General features: G+C 44.4%; 2 protein-coding genes across 2 annotated transcripts; one reads left to right on the forward strand and one right to left on the reverse strand.

The window, feature by feature from the left end:
- The first annotated feature begins 2920 nt into the window (after nt 1-2920).
- Nucleotides 2921-4486, forward strand: LOC136507844 (uncharacterized). Its single transcript, XM_066502447.1, has 2 exons — nt 2921-2971; nt 3153-4486. Exons 1-2 carry the CDS (start codon nt 2921-2923, stop codon nt 4233-4235), a joined length of 1134 nt encoding a protein of 377 aa, XP_066358544.1. The 3' UTR covers nt 4236-4486.
- On the reverse strand, nt 4478-9736 carry LOC136509254 (sucrose transport protein SUT2). Its single transcript, XM_066504075.1, has 5 exons — nt 9041-9736; nt 6871-7601; nt 6700-6763; nt 6588-6631; nt 4478-4970 (listed from the first exon to the last, which is right to left on the reverse strand). The coding sequence occupies exons 1-5, from the start codon at nt 9534-9536 to the stop codon at nt 4644-4646; spliced, it is 1662 nt and encodes a 553-aa protein (XP_066360172.1). The 5' UTR covers nt 9537-9736; the 3' UTR covers nt 4478-4643.
- Nucleotides 9737-22257: the final 12521 nt, after the last annotated feature.

Genomic DNA, 22257 nt, shown 5'->3' on the forward strand with positions numbered 1-22257 from the left:
GCTCATGTTATGCAAGTCAAGTTATGCAAGGCTAACACCCGAGATGTTACAATCTACTACCTACAGGACCGTATCTTCGATCTAGAAAGGGAAGTTAGCAGCGGTTAGAAAGACGACGGACAATACGACAACAATAATGGTGCCGATTCATAGGAGGCACTTTGCAATGATCCATATTGCACCTACCCTAACCACAACAACAAGGGGCCTCCCCTGTCACCCCCACCACCAACAACAACAACGGGAGGCTACTATGGAGAAGGTGCAACACAATTTGCTATGTGGCCACACTACTAGGATGACTATCTTTTTCACATACCACATCTATGTGTTTGTTGTTTGGTTTAATTACCTAAGGCATGTTAGGTTTAGTCAAAGGAAACTCTGTACCCAGGTTCGATACATGTAGTCACATGCCATTTCATGTGTTTCATGTGTTGATTTATATAATGCCGTACGTCGTTAGGTTTTTTTGCAGCAAGTGTTCATATTTCAATACGTCTGTATCATTAAGCAGAATATTAAGACCATAAATAATGAAAACAACCACATAATAAAAAGTTCAATACTATACCACATTACACAACATATTAATACTAGAAGTACGTGTCGACAGTAGACATAGGGGCAAATACACTTCCAAATCCTTAGTCTAAAACGTACTGAGTAAGCAACTCATCATCCGAGTACCAGTCCTCTACCACAACCCTGTTGCTGTGGCTAGGCTCACCTGCGTTGCTCTGACCTGCCTGTCACCTGTAGTAAGTGGCCTCCGCTTCATCTGTGGCCGCTGTGGCCTGAGTGAAGAACACGTCGTCATTCTCCTCCGCCTGTAAGCCCGCCTCTGCTAGAGCGATGAGCTCGCTCAGTCTGCTAGTGTCGTCCTCAGCCTCCTTCGCTTGCATGCCCGCCTCTGCTAGAGCGATGAGCTCGCTTAGTCTGCCAGTGTTGTCCTCAGCCTCCTGAGCCTGCATGCCCGTCTCTGCTAGAGCAATGAGCTCACTCAATCTACCAGTGTCGTTCTCATCCTCGTCCCCCTCATCAGACAACACAATCGGTGATTGAACGGTGCGACCAGCTCACGATCTATGCTCATCTAACTTCTTCTCCTCATACCTTGCACGAGCCACCTCTACGGCATGTTCCTCGCTGCAACCAATCCCTTCATGTATAAAATACAATCAGTTAGCAACGTGATTATATTACATTTAAAATCAGGCAACGAAAAAAGGCTTTCAAGCACTCACTGGCACATAATGTAGCAACATGCTCGTTCAAGACCTGTATCTGTACTCTTGTCTCTTCCCTTGCCTCATTCCTTGCCCTATCCTCCTTTAATGTCATTCGCCTCTCCAATCCCCATTTGTTAAACCCAACATCGATCGGGTTATAAATACTGCGCTGTCTAGCAAACTCACGCATATTTTCTTTGTGATGTTTAACGAATAGGTTGACGTAGTCAGGTCCATATCCCCTCTTCCATGCAATTAGTTGCATCTTCTTTAGTTCATCCAAGAACTTAGCTTGACCATCATAACATTCCCACCTGCATTTTTTAGTGTTCTGTTCAAAAGAAATATTATATCATATATTCTTAGCAAAAGAAACAAAATACGATTTCATGTTTACCACAAAAATAATGAACCTCATCATACTCAATCATATGGCCGCAATAATGGCCTATTTCAAGCTCCGAAGGGACTAGGCCATAATTAGATTTAACACCACATTCGCACATGACAGGAGGTGCTTTGTAGATTACCCTTTTTTCTTCTTTTTCTTAACCCTCCGTAGTTCTTCCGGTCATTGGTTCTTAGGACCATACAACCATTCCTTGAAACGACACTTCACCATTGAAAACACCTAAATAATGAGACATGAGTACATGAACACATATAGATCAAGATTTGAATACATACACTTTGCACTTACTTCATGCTTGTTTGGATACACAAACTCCAATGTATTCTCAGGATTTATCATAGCTCGATTTCTACAATCGCACAGAGGAGGTTCCTCGAGTCATCTAACTGCGCCTAGGTGCTTCTCCTTAGTCGTCATTGGCGGAGGGTTAGGGGGGTAGAATCCACCGCTTGAAGTGCTCACGTGGATGTCTCCCTCTAAACCAATCATCGAAAAGGAGGTACCTAGGATCAAACTTATCTGCACCATCGATCCACTGAAAGAAAAAGTACCTCATGGTCCTACACAATGAGATTCCAATAAAATATTAGTAGCATACTTACATAAATAAAGAAAAATGATAGTGGAAATAATTTCTTACATTAAAACGATTGCATGTGTAGAAGCAACGCGTCGCTATGTCCGGATGTTTCGATTGAAAAACATGGGCCGAGAAACCACAGTCACAGTTAGGGACAAGGAGGTGAGGAGGGATAGGGACATCTTTGCTAGATGCATCGGGGTATAATTATCGAGGACGACCCTGTTTTCGTCAAAACTCCTCCCAAAACATTTCTTGCATCTAACAAAACGGATGTAATTTAACAAACTTAGATCAAAACATCACAAATAAATGTCAACGAGAACCATAACTACAATACAACCAATTTCGTTCTAAGAACCAAAAGCAGTTAACATTAAACCATAAACCTAGGGTTTCCTATTTGATGGACAACAATGAACCAATAACATAACTACATGCGCCTAGGTTTGCTAGCTTTTTTCATGCCTTGGTATCATCCTAAGGTTGTATAATACATATATTGAGGGATAGAATAAAACCCTAAGTAAAATCCGACTAATATATACCGAATCGATGCAAAAAAAAACTAGGAGGGGAGCGAGGATACCTTGCTCTTGAAGATCTACGGATCAAATCAAGTGGAGAGAGAAAAATCTGAGAGAGAGGAGAAAGAAGAGGAAGAACGCTCAAGCAGGAAGGTTGGGCCGGGGTTATATGGCAGGGAGCTCGGCGCTAAGATCTACTGGCGTCGAGGTCGGCGCCAGAGTGACTGGCGCCGAGCTCCCTGCCATGTCATCCACCGAGCCATGGCGCCAAGACGTGTTAGCTCGGCGCCAACATCAATAGCGCCGAGCTAAGGGTATATTTTTTGAATTCTTTTCATCAGGAGTCTTTTTGTTAGAAACTTCTAAAAAATAATGGTTAAATTGTAAAAAATTCGGTGGAGACGTGGAGTCCTCTGCTGCTACTGTACACCACCCATCGTACCTCCTCCAATTCAATTGTACCTTGGAGCCGGCGTCCTCCAGATCCAAGATCAATTGTAGCAGCCGCAGCCGGCGGCGGGTCGTCGTCTCCATCCTCCCGGTCCCGGCGGCCCCAGCAACTGCAATCCTCCAGCACCACCATCCGCGAGAGCAAGCAGCAGGTGACGCTGAAGCTGACGTACCTGGAGATCAACAGCTGGGTGTGGGAGGTGCAGCAGCAAGGCCAAGCCCGAGCCCCTGTGCGCATCCTGGTGGATCCCCTGGTCGTCGGCAACCTCGACTTCGGCGCGCCCTGGCTGTTCGACGGCGCCAAGAAGAATCCCAAGGTGAAGGCCCTAGGGGTGGACGACCTGCTGGCGCCGGAGGCGAGGCCGGACCTGCTGCTCATCACGCAGAGCCTGGACGACCACTGCCACGTCCGGACGCTGACGCAGCTGTCCGCCAGGGCGCCTGACCTGCCGGTGGTGACCACCCCCAACGCGCAGCCAGTGCTCGACTCCCTGCCCACGCCCTTCCGCCGTGTCACCTACCTCGACCCCGGCCAGTCCACCGTCGTCAACCAGCAGGTCCGGGTGCTGGCCACCGCAGGCCCCGTCCTGGGGCCGCCGTGGCAGCGCCCCGAGAACGGCTACATCCTCATGGCCGCCGCAGGTGATTGTGATGGTGATGAGAGCGGCCCCGGCCTCCTCTACTACGAGCCGCACTGCGTCTACGACAGGTCCTTCCTGGAGGACAAGCGGCTGCGGGCGGACGTCGTCATCACGCCGGTGGTGAAGCAGCTCCTTCCAGCCAACTTCACCCTCGTCTCCGGCCAGGAGGACGCCGTCGACCTGGCCAGGCTGCTGCGAGCCAGGTACGTGGTACCCATGAGCAACGGCGACGTCGACGCCGGCGGACTCCTGGCAACCGTGCTCACCAAACAGGGGACGACGCAGTCCTTCCAGGCCTTGCTGTCGGAGGCGCTTCCCCAGGCGCAGGTCCTCGAACCCACGCCCGGCGTGCCGCTCCAAGTTCAACTGCAGCTGGACATCATAGATCGATGATGGGCAATGAGCACAGATCGACGCCACAAGGCGTACCTGTCTGTGCATATAAATATATAGCATCTTCAGCCAGAATCATAGCATCTCTCTACATATATACATACATTCTCAGAGTTTAGGGATACTTGTTCACAAAAAAAAGAGTTTAGGGATACTGCTCTCTCTATATCATGGAGTATTCATATAACAACATCCATCTATATAATCAGCCAGAATAATGATTTTATACCATCTGCAGCCCCTAAACGTAACTCCTGTAACTTTTATTTATTGATTAACCTCTCTACAAATGACCCACATACATACAAATACATACATACATTCGATGTGAATTTAAACAACAAAAGATTTGGAGACAAGGCAAAAATAGCTCAACGGGGCAATGCAAACCACCAAAAAGGACAGCATTCAAGAGCTCCCTGCGTGCTCTTCTCCAACCCACGAGAGTTTCCACGCGTGCCGGGCTTGATGTGCCCAACCAACCGCAAAGAATTGTTGCAAGCTGCAACTCTTCCAAAGCATACACATGATGTCTGTAATGGTAATGAGCAAACTTATCGGTGTGTCCCGCCTCTCCTCCTCGAGGAGGACGAGGATGCAATGCGTGCCCGAGGAAGCCCCAGAATAGCCACCAGCCCACCGATGAAAGATGAACCGGCTGCCACCTGCAAAAGCCGGTGCATTTCCACCGCCGAACATTTGATCCCATGGCCCACTACCAAGTGACACAATAACCTGCAACAGGTGTCAGTTAGTGATATCCTCAAAAGTTGCATCATCATCTAACATCTACCCTCAAAAGTTGTCATGCTGCAGTTTACCAATTTACGCTCACGCTAAACTTCGTGAAAGTGGTTATGTTTTCTTTTACTTTTATATACACACAAGTTTTTCAGGGATTGATTTGTACCAATGTGGACCACATTTTTTTTATATAAACAGTAGCAGTACAAATACACAAATTCTCAGTGCCTTGCACGGCTGATCTTAATTGTGAATCTAGCTTATTTTGCTAGCTTATATACATTATATAACTGTCGGTTTCTTCAGCTAATTTCCATCACAATGAAGTCGTCAATTTTCTTGGTGAGTTGTGTTACAAGAAAGGGAGTGAAAACCTGATTGCTTTTCTAAACTTAACATTGGATTTCAACATATGCTGATTAGAATTTAGAGTTTTAGACCTTCAGTTTCATCAATAGGCTAATTATGGGTGTTTGCTATTGACTCAGGCTTATCTTGGCCCCATGTCATCATTTATCAAGCATTGCTTTCACTTCAATTAGAGGTCAGCAGCACGTATTGAGGCTTCGTTTGCATTGTGAATTGTTCAAATACTTCGATATCTCAGGCTGGTTCCAGACCTGCTAATTGTTTCCTCAATTTGGTTTCGTGTTAGCTTTTGGAAAAGACAAAGATGATCTCACGCATGGATTATTCCTATGACTTTGGATGCACAATTGCACATGGTTGGTTAGTGAGGGCTCATGATTTGGATCACATATGGGAATTTCACTCAACGTGGAGATTGTTAAATTATGACCCAAATTCTAGACTAAGGGGGGCGTACCCAGTGCAGAGAGCTCCCGCTCTGTGCGGGGTCTGTGGAAGGGTGTTAGTGGCAAGCCTTACCCTCGCCTGTGCAATGCGAGGAGACCTGCGACTCAAACCCGGGACCTTCCGGTCACAGGCGGTAAGACTCTACCGCTTGCACCAGGCCCGCCCTTCCTACGCAAATTCTAGACTATCCGTGAAATTTTCTCCAATAGGGAATCCACGTGTTGAGAATTGAGATACAGCCATTGCAATTGCAACACCACTGCTTCTACGCTATTCAATTATATAGTTTGCGTTAAAAAAAATTCAATTATATAGTTTATTTTCTCGAACGCTTAGGAGAGTTGTGTATCTTTATATTAAAGAGAGAGGAAAAGTGGGGTGAAGAACCCCGTGCAATGCAGCCTACTTACCTCCACTTGGAGGTAAGAAGAGGTTGCAAGAGGAAGATATCAAACGCTTAGTGATTTCACTGTGCTTCTTGTTCTGTCTCATGTTTGTCTATGTGGCCATGTGTTACAATTAAAAATCTGCTCTATCTACAATTTGGCACTATATATAAAAAAGATATAGACACAACATCATTTGCCTTCATAGTACGCTAAGAATATAAACAATTTTTAAAAAATGGGTTCTGGAACCAATTATCACTTTAGAGCAAATGTTAATGGGTAAGGATTGCTCAGATCCATTATCTACTGGTTAGTGTGAGAGTTAATTACACTATGACTGGACTCGAAATGTGTATAGGACTGAACCAAAGCCAAGGAAAAAAAAAACATCAAAGGTAATTACCTGTGGTATGACAATAGCTAAATTGAGAATACCCATTGCTAGACCTGCAAGCAGAAACACGAGTTTTAAGAAGTGCAATCATGATGATAATACAAACTCAAAATGGACATACCTTGGCCGAGACCGAGATTTTCAACACGACTAGCAGCCATTGCATATGGTATACTGTATGTGATCTGCAAATAAGGAAATGAATTGAATATACCACATGGACAATATACGATAGAGCTGGAGGTGGACAGAAATCATTATGATGAAAAAGAAAAAGCAGTCTGTTACTCACCGCCAGGGGTGCCCCTAAAATTGTAAAAACCACCAAAGAGGCAATGATAATGCCAGTCGGAGGTTCACCACTGGATGGATAATCCATGTTCTGTGCAACATATGTTATTACAAGCATTGCCAAGAAGCACAAAGTCATTATAATATTGGAGACACCCCATACAAGTCCAGCTCCCCACTTCCTACATAACTTTTCTAGCACAACAGAGGTGAATCCAAGGACGACAGAGTTGAGCATGAGACCAAAAGAGCCCATCCTCACACCATCATGGTACCTTTGGGTCTCTCCTGGGTTGTCTGGGCTTCCTCGGTAGATTTCTCGGCCCATCCAATCAGTATCAAAGAGGGTAAAAGGAAACCATGCGATCCACGTAAGGGCAGTGACAATTAAGACCATCCAAATTGGTAAGGTGAAGTATCTTAAAGACCCAAAAAGTTCCCAGAGGAAAGCTTCCTGTTCAGCACCCGGGTTTTGTGCTTCATCACTTCCAAAAGTTTGAGGCTCTTGCACGGATGATACAGTCATGTACGTTGTAATCACCAGAATAATAATGTCAAGAAGAAAGGCAGACTTAAGGTTGGCACAACTGACGCCGCAGGACTCTGTAACAGTGAAAGGAAATATCGAATACCATCCACTGTATGCTCCAGTGGCATATCCAAGTATGTTTCCCAGGGCCATGAAGAGTGAAAAGTATGCATTAGCGATCCGAGTCCTCCTTGGGTCGTTCTCTGCCATATGAAGGGTTAGAAGGGAGTCATTTTTCTTTTTGATAAACAAATAGTGGAAAACTCTTTTAAGAAATTTAAGGTGCCCACAAGCCCGGATCAGAACAGGCCGAAACTAAAAAAAAAACGCGTAAGCAGAAAACAATCATCTAGTCTAGGAGTATTTATTTTTACAAAAGAATTTTTTTTTGTCGTATCACCAAGAGCACAGAGTAATGTCACATCAGATGTTGCCTCTCTGCGTACAAGCTGATAGCAGCCACAGGCCAATCCGAGCCTTGCAATTATTAACGAGGGCCCTTAAATACCTGGCTGTTGGCAAAAGATGCCGATTCCAAGCTTGGAATAATAATGGTGTAACGCTTGAATATCTCTCTCTCCCTATGTAGTACTATTAATGTATATGTAGGCCTACCACTAGCACAGCACGAAAGCGATCCCCTGACCTGCTTACACTCATCACTCTATTAGAAAAGAGAGGAGGGATTGGCACATTGTTATTTGCTTGTTGTCCAGGTCTGCCAAAACCTGATGCTAATGACCGTGCCAGCTGGCAAGGAAACTGCCACTCATCATAATTTGGAGCTTTATTTGGCAGTCGTGTAAAATGAGCAGGTAGGCACGGCGAGCAAGGTGAGCATCGGAGCAAAGAATCTGGTGCTAAAGGGGAAAGCAACGGGCAGGGGCAGGCAGAGGAGTCTCTTGTTGTCTTGCAAATACTGTGATGATGATGTGACCAAGGGACGACGACGCAGGGGCAACTGAGCACCGCAACGGACCGGACCGGACCGCAGCAGAGAAACAAATATCGGAGGCCGTTTTTCGCTTGGCCCTCGTCATGTGCCAAATTGCTTTGTTTGTTGGTTACGCGACGCATGGCATCATCAGGCAAGGAAGGCAGGCAGGTGTGAGTTGGCGAAATTTTAATTTTAATTATAATAATAATTAAAGGGAAGGACGGGGTGCTTGCCCGCGCCAGAGTCTTACCGTACGTGATCAGAAATTTTAATTTTAATAATAATAACAATTAAATGGAAGGACGGACCCGTTGCACGCGACATAGCCTGTCCCCGCATGGTACGGGCGAGAATAAGGCTCGCCGCTGATGCCCTTTCCCTGGGTACACTTTTTTTTTTAATAATAGTTAAAGGGAAAAAAATCTAAGGAAGGAGGATCGCGTGCGGCGGAAGCGAAATCGGATGCGTGAATCGAGTGACAGACAGGAGGAACCGAGGAAGCGTCCCGTCCGCGATCGAAGCAAAATCTAGCCCAGGCAGTTGCAATTGCACGAGGGAAATTGCAATCGCATTCTTATATAATTTCTTATCCTAAAATAAGTTCCTCTCCTCTCCGTCGTCTGAATATGAATGAAGGAACACAAAACAAGCAAGCAATGAATCAAGCTAAAGGAGGAGAAGTGGGACGGACGGACGGTTGCCTACCTGTGAGGTCGGCGAGGAACGCCCTGCAGGGCCCCTGCGTGGCGTTGTTGCCGAGGTCGAGCAGCCAGAATCCGACGAGGTAGACGCAGATGGCGCCGAGGCGCGTTGAGCCCGGGGTGATGTCGTCGCCGAAGAGTCGGCCGAGGTCGGCGGAGAAGCCTACGGTGAGCACGGCTGCGGCGATGGACGCGGCGCCGGCGGCGATGAAGGGCCTGCGGCGCCCGAGCGGCGAGGCGGCGGGGGCGATGCGGTCGGAGAGGTGGCCGACGAGGGGCTGGACGAGGAGGCCCGACAGCGGGCCGCACAGCCAGACGAGGCTGGCGAAGGCGTGCGGGATGCCCAGCTCCTGCACGTACGGGGTCAGCAGCGACAGCTGAAGCGCCCAGCCGAACTGCACCCCGCAGGCGACCGACGCCGCACGCAGCAGCTTCCGGAGGGGCACCTTCCGCGGCGGGGTCGGGGTCGCCGTCGCCGGCGGAGCCGTGCGCGGCGGCATCCCGCTTCACGCGCCGCTAATCGAATCGCTGAGTTGCTTTGATTTTTATTTTGATTTTGATTCGAATTCGATTCGGGTCGGGGAGGAGAGGAAGGAGTGGAGGGGGCAAGGACAAGAGCTGCTCTGCTCTGCACTGCACGCACCACGTCTCCACGGAGCAGAGGCGGCCTTCCTCTTTGTTTTCCTACACCACTTCTTGCCCCTCGTCCGGCCACGTCGGCCTTTAATATATTGTCCATCCGATGGTGAGCAAAACAATACGACGGATCCCATCAGAGGCAGCTCCTCACTCGGAGTCCATCGGGAGCAAAACATATATGATAAAACTGGGTATATACAAATTAAAGAACAGGAAAATGGAGTAGACTAGAGAAGTATCGTTTGTGAAGCTTACATCAGAGAACACGAAGGTTGTAGAAGAATCTTCTTATCTTTAACCAAAAAATTACTCCTTCCTGTCATATAATATAAGATGTAACCACATCTGGTTTAGAGACCATGGAACGCATCTTAAATTATGGGACTTGCAAAGGCTTTTAGATTTTTTTAACGTGTTATATCTATCTATTCTATAAAAGGAGTGAAGGACTATTCTATAAAGGAGCGAAGGATTTGGAAAATATCTATTAGGACCAGGAGGACACTTACATATGAAACACGCGTGTTTCGTGCACAACCGAGACTTTGGCTCGTGATTTTTTTCACCCATCTCTCGCCGTACCCCGCCCGCCTGTACCCACGTCGCCCCTTCTGTTCATGTGCCTCATCAACTCTCCCATGCTTCTAGGGCCTGATTGGTTGGAGCCCTCCCTTCCGTTCATGTGCCTCATCAACTCTCCCACGCCTCTGGGGCCTGTTTGGTTAGAGCCCTGAACGATTTTTTCGGGCAAAAAGTGTTGCCTGTAAAATTAATGATTTTTGCCTAGAAGTGGTTCCGACAATATTCACATCAGAAGAAAGAGTGGCCCCCCAAGTTCTGGAAATATTCACCAAGCGGAGTCAATATCGGTGGAGTCATTCCACTAGAAGTAAAAACTTAACTAATCATTCTCACCTCAGTATCGCGAGCTTGTTGACTAAGAGTCTCCTGACTCTCAACATTCTGACCTAAATTTTCTTCAACATCACCACTTTTACTCCAACTAGAAGCAGTAGTAGTAGTCTTTATCTTCTTACTAACTTTCTTGGTAAGATTGGCCCCAACTTTCTTTTTTTGGTAACATTTTCTATACCAAGCTTCGTGCCACGAGTATGAGCTGGTGGAGGCCTCTCATTATACTTGATGTTAGCAAGGTAAAAAACTCTACTCAGACGCTTATAATCTTTTCCTATGAGCTTATCCAGCAAATCTTTTTTCTTATTCAAAATTTTTTCCAAGAATTACAAGAGCTTTCCTTTCGACAGCAGCAACAAATTCTTCATTAGAGTCAAATTTACTGGTCTAACAACTTCTTTATCACGAAATAAGTACTCTTTTCCTCGAACAGTCTTCATGTGAAATCGAACAAATTCCCAACCTTTCTTAAGCAGCCACACATGAGCAGCAAGATACTCTTCGTAGAGGTCCCTGGCGCCTTGCAAACTATCAGTCAGCTTATAAGCCTTCTCACAAGTCTTGGAATTTTTAGAGCTACCAAGAGTTGGCTTACATTCAAAAGCATTTTCCCCATCTTCGCTGCCAATGGGTACCTCTTCAACAACTTTTTTGATCCATCCCTCTCTTCAACAAGCGAAACAGAATAATAGAAGCAATATTTGTACCCGTCTTCACTCCATTTATTTTTTTGAAGCTGTTGGAATCTGTTTTGCATTCCTTGTCGGCTTAAAACTGCAATAGCCAAAATACTGAATAGCCTTCTTTCCATCCACAGGCTTGTTTCTAAATTGCGTATGCGTTTCATGAAGAGCACAAAAAGCCTTGATATTTGGATTTACACCTTGAGACTTCACAGCCCAAATAAACAAAGCAATCTTAGCAATGCTGAAAGCATCTAGGCCCCTAGTTGGGTTTCGATGATTAATGACGACACGAGATTACTATGACTAACGTGTGTTTTGCAGAGATAATTTAAGTTAGGTCATGGTAATGGCAATCGATTGGGCAATCATGGTTGTCATGCCCCTATCGATGGAAATCATTTCGGTTTTCAAAGGATAGACGACAAGGTTAAGGACGGACTAGTTCTAAGTGTCGTTTGGTATTGAAGAGACACTTAGAGTAGTTTAGGACTTTGTGTTTTCCTTTGGCCGTACTATTAAGGGGGTATCGACTAGTAGCTTGAACTAGGTGAGTCTAGTGGGTTAGGTGTGGTGCACACTTGTCAAACCTAGCACTAGGTAGCTCAAGAATAGCCCTAAGATCAATTGGAGCAAACTTTATTCACATAGGATTTCGAGTTGGAAGTGAATGGAGGGTCAAATGACTGATCGGACGCTGGTCTAGTTGTGACCGGACGCTGGAGGGTGAGTTCGGTCAGTTCATTTGATCAACTGGAGTCATCTAGTACTGACCGGACGCTGAGTGGAAGTCGATCGAACGCTGGGGTCCTACATTCGGTCAACTCCAGAGAGGTTCCAGAGAGGGATTTTAGTGACTGGACGCGTCCGGTCAGTGATGATCGGACGCTAGTCAGGTTCCGGTAATTGACCGGACGCTGAACAGTGAAGTGACTGGACTCTGGGTGTCAGCGTTTGGTCAACATCAGTAAGGTTCCAGAGCGCATTTTTCTTGACCGGACGCTGGTCAGAGTCTGGTCAGAGCATAACGGCTTTTTCTGACATAGTAGTGGGTATAACTGACTAGAGCGTCCGGTCACCCTGACCGGAGCGTCCGGTCACCCAGCAGAGTGCTGACTCAGCCTCCAAACATTATGTTTTGAATGAGGGGGGGTATAAATACTTACTCCACTCGTCCAAGGGAGGTCTCTTGCCCATTTGTTCAGCTGAGAAACACCTTGAGAGTGTAAGGGAGAGCAAGAGCCTAGTGAGGTGATTGAGATTTGAGAATCTAAGATTAATGTCCTCATTAGTGCAAGGAGAGTAGCAAATGTGCATCCACCCTTCTCGTTAGGCTTGTCATGGTCAAGTGAGAGTTTGTGCTTGTTACTCTTGGTGATCGCCATCACCTAGATGGCTCGGTGGTGATTGGGGGTTTGGTGATCATCCGACGGAGCTTGTGGATGACCCAACTCAAGTTGTGAGCGGTTGTGGGCGATTCACCACGACGGAGTGTCGAAGAATCAGCCCGTAGAGAGTACTTGATCCTTGCATGGATCAAGAGGGAGCTACACCCTTGTGCGGGTGCTCCAACGAGGACTAGTGGAGAGTGGCGACTCTCCGATACCTCAGGAAAACACCGCCGCGTTCTTTTTCCTCTCTTTACTTTGAGCATTTACATTTGAGCAATTCATTTTATATCTTTATATTCCTAGAATTGCCATGCTAGAGTAGGATTGGAACCTAGGGTGCAAAACTTTTGTCCGTAAGAATAATAGAAACATACTCTAGGCATAAGGGGTGAAGTGGGCCAAGTGTAGGATTTAATTATTGCAGATAATTTAGAATTAGCCCAATTCACCTCTCTCTTGGGCATCTTGATCCTTTCAATTGGTATCAAAGCCTCGTGCTCACTTAATTAGGCTTAACCGCCTAGAGAAATATGTCCCACGGGGATGGACCCCCTCCTATCTTTGAGGAGATGATTTTCCTTATTGGAAATCTGCATGGAAGCTTACTTAGAAGCTTTAAATATTGGAGTTCTTAGAGCCGTCTCTCAAGGCTTTCCAAAACCTAAGGATCCCACACACCTTTAAGGTGATGAAGTTAATTATGATAAATGGAATGCAAAAGCTAAAACACCCTCTTTAGAGGCCTTTGCAAAGATGTGTTTAACCGTGTGCGGAACCACAAAGACGCCCATACACTATGGTCGGACATTTGTGCGCTCCATGAGCGAACAAAGAGTGAGCGTGAGGAACACTACCACCTTGTTATGAAAAAGCTTAATTCATTTGAGATGCTTTCTAGAGAAAGTGATAATATGATGTACTCACACTTGAATGTTCTTGTAGAGAAAGTCAATGGGCTTGGACTCACACAAATGCAACCCTCTGATGTTGTAAGAAAAATCTTGAGTGTCCTCCCCATTGATAAATATGGGCATATTGTGATGGTGCTTCATCAAGGTGATCTTTCCACCACTACACCAACTCAAATATTGAGAAAGATCAATGCACATGAGATGTACATGCATATCACACCATAAGATGACTCTTCTTCCACCAAGAAGAAAGACTTGGCATTCAAGGCTAGCCAAGAGAAGAAGGGCAAAACAAGGGTTGATCATGATAGCTCAAGTGATGATGAAATTAATGATGCAAGTCTTGCTCTCATGGTGAGAAAAACTGCCAAGATGCTCAAGAAGCTCAACAAGAACGGTATCAAGTTTGATGGCAAGAAAAAGAAATTCTTCACTAGCAATAGAAGAAAGCCCATCTTCGAGATGGATTGCTATAATTGTGGAGAACTTGGTCATCTAGCTCATCAATGCCCCAAATCCAAGAAAGACAAATACAAGAAGAAGTACAAGGGCAAGAAAGATGTCTCAAGTGACGAAGATGATGATGAGAAGAAGAAAAACAAGCCATACAAGAAGAAGGATGACAAGAAGAAGGAATATCACAAGAAGAAGAATGGAAAAGCATACATTGTTGGTGATTGGCTCACGGATATTGAGTCATCAAGTGACTCATCCAATGATGAAAGTGAGAACGAGAAGGTGGCCGCTATTGTAATTGATTCTTCACTATCTTCACCGACACAGCCGCCGTCATCCTCTACACACCTATGCCTTATGGCCAAGGGTGAATGAAAGGTACAAAAGGGTGATGATAGTAGTGGTGATGATAATACTAGCAATGATGAAAGTGGTAGTGATAGTGATGATGAATTTGAATCACCTTCTTATGATGATCTTGTCAAGTTGCTAAACCAATACACTAAAATCATTAGAAAGACAAGAGCTAAAAATGAAAAGCTAGAACTTGAGAATGATTCACTCTTAGCAAAATGTGACATAGCCGAAAAAAGCTAGTGTTGAGCTTAGAGAAGTGTTTACACCAAAATTTGGAAGGAGAGTCACAGGGACCCTAGAAGCTCCTAGGATCGCATCATCAAGGGATCAGTTGCGGGTGGATCAGAAACAGCTAATTCAGATGCAAAATCTAGGAATCGGCTTTCTTCGGACAACGCTAGCAGATAACGACAGAGGCTACGCTCGACGCCAGGAAGAAAACGTGTTGGACTCTACAAAAAAGGGAAATATTAGAGTCCAAATTATCTTAAATTAGGAATGTTTTCATTTTATGCCAAAGTTTGTAACAAATCGTGCTTGAGTAGGATTCATGTTTAGGCTCCGGGTATAAATACCAAACCCCGGCTATTGTAAGAATCAATCAATCAATCAAATACAAGTCAATTACTTTTTTTTGCTCTGGCCACCCCTTAGGAGTAGGAGTAGAGTAGATCTCGGCGAGTTCTTTGGCAAGTACGGTTGCATCGATCCGGTCGACCTCCACTGCTTGTTGTAAGTACCGTCATAGTTTATACTTCTGTTCGCATGGCTGCATCGATCCGTCGACCCCCACTATGGCTCTAGTATAAGCTAGTTATCGACTCTTGCCTAATTTAAGTATGTCCTATGTGATTCTGCCTCACACCCCACTGCTTGAATTGAATCAAGGTCAAGTTATCGGCTCTATCTTAGAGTGGCAGTCTTTGGTAAATTTATTAAGTTACTGATATTGCCTATTGCTTTCATTGTTTATCTAATTACAGTAATATCACTCTGCCTGATTGAGATTGATCTGGATCGACCTTATATCTTGTTTAACTCATCATTTGCTAATCTAAAACTGATCTAATCTACATCTTAAGCGATGAGTTATGTTTTTATCGGCTATTTTACATCAATCTTAATCGTGCATAGCGTGCGGTTAAGGCATGTTCGATCTTGAGTAGATCTATCGGTTAGCGAGAACCATTTCATGGCCCATCATCATAGCCTGTGGGATTCTGCCTCTCACCCCTACTATTGGCACCGTGGAGTGGGGATCGTTGGTTGATAGACCCGTTCCTGAGAAGACATGACCTTAACTGTGCGCTATGCCTGAATCGACTGTTTAGCCGATATCGAATGCTTTCACGAACAGTTCACATCACGAGATCATTGAAGTAGAGATAAGTTGAAAGATGTGTTAGCCCCATGATCTTGTTATTGTATTACAGCCTGCATGATTCTATCTCATGCCCCACTAATATTAGTAATGTGTTAGGGTCGTCGAGTCTATTATTGTTTCTATGGCCTGCATGATTCTGCCTCATGCCTCACTGGTCATGGCGATAGATGAGATCTAACATGTTCATTAGATTTATCTTTATTAAATGATTAAGTGATATTGAATTGTTTCTTTATATAAAAAGGAGTTCGGTTACTCGTAATCATTGGCTCAGTATGGATCGATCATCATTGATATCTTATTGCCATTGATTAATATTTGTTTAAATGATGTTTATCCTGAATGATAACCGATTCTCTTCACATGACCCTATGAGCTCTAACTGACTTATTCTCATGAATATACTGGAATCAGCTATTTAGTCGATTTCCTTTCATATCGGCTCTCACAGCCGTACATTCAGGACTATCTGGCAACACCGGCAAGTTCCGCCCTTAATTAGTGATGAACTTTCTCTCTTTATCAATTGCAGGGTCAAATTGACTAGCACGTATTAGGAGGATTTCACAGGATCGACCACCCCTGCACTGAAGCTAGGCGGATCTGCTCCATCGAGCGGACCCTTTCGGCTTGCTGCGTGTGTCCTCGGCATGGGATGAAATTCTGTGTCGACACATGTTTCTAGCACACCCGGTGGGACACCACAATCGTCATGGCGGTTCATAACAATGACAACATCCTTATGGTACATTATGAAGACCTACCTGATGAAGATAAGGATACCATCAACAAAGCTATAGAAGAATTTTAGAAGAAGTGTTTGTTGTCCTACACCAAAACACGTGATAGCACAATTATTCAGAAATTTCCACTACCAAGAGTTCTACTACACTGGACAGACAGATATAGTCAAAGCTGAAGAAAGACGCTTCTTTACGGAAGCCATAGACAAGTCTGTTCGTGATGCTCTATCAAGCCTGCAATGAAGCTTTCGTTGATGCATTTCATAATGCCATGAAAGAGGCGATTCATGGAATTCCTAGTTGGTCAGGTTGGATCGACTTATTATAATATTCCAGATCCATCAACCCAAGGGACTAATCAAGTTGGTACCAGCCATCAAGAAGTAGCACCAACTGGTAATGGTGACGTCCAGACACTTCATGGTTCATCTAAACAAACTCCGGGTACTACTACAAATCAGATATAGTACAATCCTAGACCGTCAGTACAACATGTGCAGCAGTCGGTGGGGCAAAGTCAAAACCAAATGATCAATTTTGGCACATCAGGCCACATACCATCGTTGGCTCAGAAGATAGCACCATCTGTTTAGAGGATCCGTAGAGATATAGATCCTTATGTCTATAATCAGAGGACTTCAAGCAGCAAGCCAGCAAATGACCCAACAGATTGAGATTCCACAAGGCTATCATTATGGCACAGATTATAACACCCTACACATGATACCAAATCCAGGATATCAAGGCACGTGGGATTTCAATCCACAGATGGGTCAGCAAGTACCGAGAAATCCAAATCCACAAGCTGACTGAGTTGCTGCTCAAGGTGACCGAGATGATGAAGAATCAATTCGGTCTGAAGCTAAAAGGAATGACTTTTTCGTACAAATGCCCATATGCAGAATGGTATGATTTGGTCAGCCCTTCCTACAAATTACAGGCTTCCGGAATTCACCAAGTTCACTAGTCAAGACGGTACAAGTACAATAGAACATGTCAGTCGGTATCTTACACAATTGGGCGAAGCGTCAGTTGAGGATGCCCATCGAGTTCGTTTCTTCTCCTTATCCCTATCAGGGTCAACCTTCACTTGGTTCTCGTCACTACCAGTCAACTCCATTGCCAATTGGGCTGACCTGGAGAAGAAGTTTTATACATATTTTTGCACTAGGACTGGAGAGAAGAAAATAACCAATTTGACAACCATGAGACAGAGGACTAATGAATTGGGCACTGAGATTCTTCAAAGATTTCGAGAGACTAAGAATCTGTGTTTCTCGTTGAGCTTGGCCGATGATCAACTAGCTGCTTTAGCCATCCAAGGAATGCTGCCGATGTGGAAAGAGAAACTACTGGGATAGGAATTTGACAACTTAGGTCAATTGGCTCAATGAGTGGCAACACTTAATAGCCAATTCTAGAGCATACGCAGAGATACCTGATTCTAGAAGAGTACCTCAGTGGCCGAAGCTTACGATCCATATTCAGTCGATGACGGCTATGAAGATGAAGAAGAAGAGATTGCTGCAGCTGAATGGAATTGGGGCAAGAAGACAGTGATGGTGCCAAATCCTTAGGGAAGAGGAGTTGAGGAGAGTTATGACTTTGATGTTACCAAATCGGACAAGCTCTTCGATTTCTTGCTTGAGAAGGGGCAGATCAAGTTGCCCGATGGTCATGTCATGTTGCCCCCTGATCAGTTGAAGAACAAGAAGTTCTGCAAATTCCATAATGCTACTTCTTATTCCACTAATGAATGCAGAATCTTCAGGCAGTATATACAGAGAGATATTTAGCAAGGGAGGCTCAAATTAGATACACCTTGGAAGATGAAAGTCGATGATAATCCTTTCCCAGGAGATCAGAACATGGTTGATGTTGGGCTGTTCAAAGGAAAAATCAAGGTCCTAACATTGACCAAATCGAGAGAAGCTAGGATAGTCGATCCCAAAATGCAAATATCGGCTGATGAGTACAGAGAGATTAGAAGACATCGTGCTGAACAAAAGAGCCGATACGAGCAGAGGAAGACATCAAAAGCAGAGATGTCAAAGCCGTAGGCTCACATCTTAGATTATGTTGAATAAATGGCTAGCGACAGAAGGAAAAGGATTATCAATGTTGGTTAAAAGATCAAGCATACCAGCATCAATTAGAAGAAGAGAGGTATGAAAGAGAACAAGCTGAATTACATTGGAATTGTCCCTTCTTTAGGCATTGTTGGAATGAAGGTTTGAAGTTGCCTACTAGACACGACTGTCTAGAATGTAGCAATCAATATCAGGAGTATAGGCAATCTCGAACCAACCACCAGGTCTATCCTATGCTCAAGATGCATATCATCAGTAACAACATGGATCAGGCGCTTAAAAACCAAAAGTGTTCATGATCGGTTGGGAAAAAGAGTCATTGGATAGGACTGGGCTGATCATGAAGAGGAAGGCACTAAAAGAAGATACACGTGGCAGGAAGGCCAGTGGCGCCTAGGAGATTTGACGAGAAGCCAAAAGAGGAAGGTGCATCGCCTAGGGAATAGAGAGATGGAACAGGCTCAGGCACCCGGTAAAACTCAAGTGTGGCGTACCAAGCAAATAGCCGATAGAAAGCAACCATCGGCTAATATCCAAATGGTTTTTCTATTGCCATCAGAATTCAAAGTCAGTGGTGAAAGCCAATAGCCGATCCAAGTAGTCGGCTTTGAGAATTTGGATAATCCAATAGATGCCACAAATGGCAAACTAGGATAGGGCTTCATGTCGGCCGATGAATTAGAAGAGATAGATATTGGTCCTGGAGATAGACCTAGGCTGACATACGTAAGTACCAAGTTGGATCCTGAGTATAAATGAGAATTGATTGATTTATTAAAGGAATTCAAAGATTGCTTTGCTTGGGAATACTATGAGATGCCTGGTTTAGGACCGATCGATTGTCGAACATCGGTTGTCAATCAAACCTGGACATCGGCCGTTTAAACAAGCTCCAAGAAGATTCAACCCGAATGTGCTTGATGACATCAAAAAGGAGACTGAAAGGTTGCTGGAAGCAAAATTTATCCGACCGTGTCGATATGCAGAGTGGATATCAAATGTTGTCCCTATATATAAGAAGAATGGGAAATTGAGGGTTTGCATTGATTTCAGGGATCTGAACAGAGCCACACCTATGGATGGTTATCCAATGCCGATAGCTGATATGTTAGTGGATGCAGCAGCTGGACACAAGGTTATAGGTTCATGGACGGTAATGCAGGATATAACCAAAATTTTATGGCTAAGGAAGACATAGCAAAGACCGCTTTCAGGTGCGCCGGTGCAATTGGTCTATTTGAATGGGTCGTAATGACCTTTGGTTTGAAGAATGCCGGTGCAACTTATCAAAGGGCAATTAATTACATTTTCCATAAGTTGATCGGCAGGATTGTTGAGATTTACATCAATGATGTGATGGTAAAATCCAAGGGATACAAAGAACACCTAGCTGACTTGTGAGAAACCTTAGAATGCACGAGAAAGCATGGTTTGAAGATGAATCCTAACAAGTGTGCTTTTGGAGTATCAGCCGGACAATTTTTGGGATTCATGGTTCATGAAAGAGGAATCGAAGTTGGTCAAAAAGTGTAAAGGCAATTGATGAAGCGGTTCCCCCAACCACCAAAACAGAGTTACAGTCTCTGCTGGGAAAGATTAATTTCATCAGAAGATTCATTTCAAATTTGTCGGGAAGGATCCTACCATTTTCTCCCTTGCTGAGAGTCCCTCCTCAGCAAGGTAAGCCATTTAAGTTGTACATATTGGCTGACAACATGACAATTGGATCAACCTTAATGCAAGAATTCGAAGGAAAAGAGAGGGTTGTTTTCTATCTAAGTAGGAGGCTACTGGATCCAGAAACAAGATATTCTCCTACCGAAAGGTTATGCTTATGTTTATATTTCTCTTGCACTAAATTACGACACTACTTATTATTGGCCGAGTGCATGGTTGTTTCCAAGGCTGATGTGGTTAAGCACATGTTATTAATGCCAATACTAAATAGAATGGGAAAGTGGATTCTTGCGTTATCGGAATTTGACTTGAAGTACTGAATCGGCTAAAGCAGTCAAAAGATAGGTAATGGCTGATTTTATCACTCAGCATCACAAGCCAAGCATTAATTATGTAGAGCCGATGCCCTGGACACTGTTCTTTGATGGATCATCATGCAAGCAGGGTGGTGGCATTGGTATTGTTATCATTTCGCCTCAGGGGGCAATCTTTGAGTTTGCTTTCCCAACTGAACCAATGGTTACTAACAATCAAGCGGAGTATGAGGCTATTCTCAAAGGACTTCAACTTCTCCACAAAGTAAAGGCCGAAGCAATTGAGGTATTTGGAGATTCACAGTTAATTATTAATCAGTTGATTGGCCTATATGAGTACAAAGAAGAGACTTTGAAAGAATACTATGATGGCTACCAAAAGTTAATCAAGGGGTTTCTTCACGTCTCTTTCCAACATATCCCGAGAGCGCAAAACCAAGAAGCTAACTGTCTAGCTTCAAAGTGCATCAGGGTATTGAGTATTTTGGGAAATATTGAGTAGTGAAGCCTCAATTGATGATTGGAGAGTTGAAATAGCCAATTACCTTAGGGATCCATCTCAGAAAGTTACTAGGAAGCTAAGGTATAAGTCGACTAAATATGTTTTGTTGGATGAGCAGTTATATTATAAAACAGTCGATGGAGTGTTGCTCAAATGCTTAAACCAAGAAGAAGCTAAGATATTGATGGGAGAAGTGCATGAAGGGATATGTGGAGCTCATCAATCGACTTATAAGATGAAATGGATTATCCGCAGAGCCGGATATTTTTAGGCCAACGATGCTGGAAGATTGTTTTGAATATTACAAGGGGTGCCAGGATTGTCAACGCTTTGGCAATGTCCAGAGATCGCCTGCATCGGCCATGAATCCAATAATTAAGCCATGGCCAGTTTCGAGGTTGGGGAGTTGATCTGATCGGCCATATTTTTCCGCCTTCGAGCAAAGGGCATAAATGTATATTGGTAGCAACAGATTACTTCACCAAATGGGTTGAGGCAATTCCTTTGAAGACGGTAACCTCAAAGGACATGATTAATTTTGTCAGGGAACATATTGTATATCGTTTTGGGATCCCTCAAACTATAACTACTGATCAAGGGACAATGTTCACATCGGAAGAATTCAGGGACTTTACTGTCAGTATGGGTGTCAAGCTACTAAATTCCTCTCCTTACTATGCTCAGGCTAATGGCTAGGCAGAGGCATCCAACCAGATTATGATCAAGTTGATCAAGAAGAAGATTGAGGAACAGCCAAGGAAGTGGCATTTGATGCTAAGTGAGGCGTTGTGGGCATATAGGATGGCCTGCCATGGGTCAATTAAAGCATCACCCTATGAACTTGTGTATGGCCATAATGCAGTTCTTCCTTGGGAAGTTCGGACGGGATCAAGGCGTGTCACACTGCAGAATGATTTGTCGATAGAAGTATACAAGAATCTCATGATAGACAACTTGGAGGACTTGAGTTGCCTTCGGATGCGCGCTCTCGAAAACATCGAAGCCAATAAGTTGAGGGTTGCAAAATATTACAATAAAAAGGTTAAGGTTAAGCAATTCTCTAAAGGAGACTTGGTCTGGAAAGTGAAATTGCCGATCAGGTCAAAGGATAATAAATTCAGCAAATGGTCGCCCAACTGGGAAGGACCTTATCGAATCA

Source organism: Miscanthus floridulus, chromosome 15 (assembly GCF_019320115.1).
Source record: "Miscanthus floridulus cultivar M001 chromosome 15, ASM1932011v1, whole genome shotgun sequence".
NCBI classification, from domain to species: domain Eukaryota; kingdom Viridiplantae; phylum Streptophyta; class Magnoliopsida; order Poales; family Poaceae; genus Miscanthus; species Miscanthus floridulus.

Coding starts and splice junctions, on each gene's coding strand:
- LOC136507844 (XM_066502447.1), top strand. CDS start 2,921: ATGGCAGGGAGCTCGGCGCTAAGATCTACTGGCGTCGAGGTCGGCGCC. Junction 2,972..3,152: donor GCGTCGAGGTCGGCGCCAGA/GTGACTGGCGCC, acceptor AATTCGGTGGAG/ACGTGGAGTCCTCTGCTGCT.
- LOC136509254 (XM_066504075.1), bottom strand. CDS start 9,536: ATGCCGCCGCGCACGGCTCCGCCGGCGACGGCGACCCCGACCCCGCCG. Junction 7,602..9,040: donor GTTCCTCGCCGACCTCACAG/GTAGGCAACCGT, acceptor TTCATATGGCAG/AGAACGACCCAAGGAGGACT. Junction 6,764..6,870: donor TTTTAGGGGCACCCCTGGCG/GTGAGTAACAGA, acceptor CCTTATTTGCAG/ATCACATACAGTATACCATA.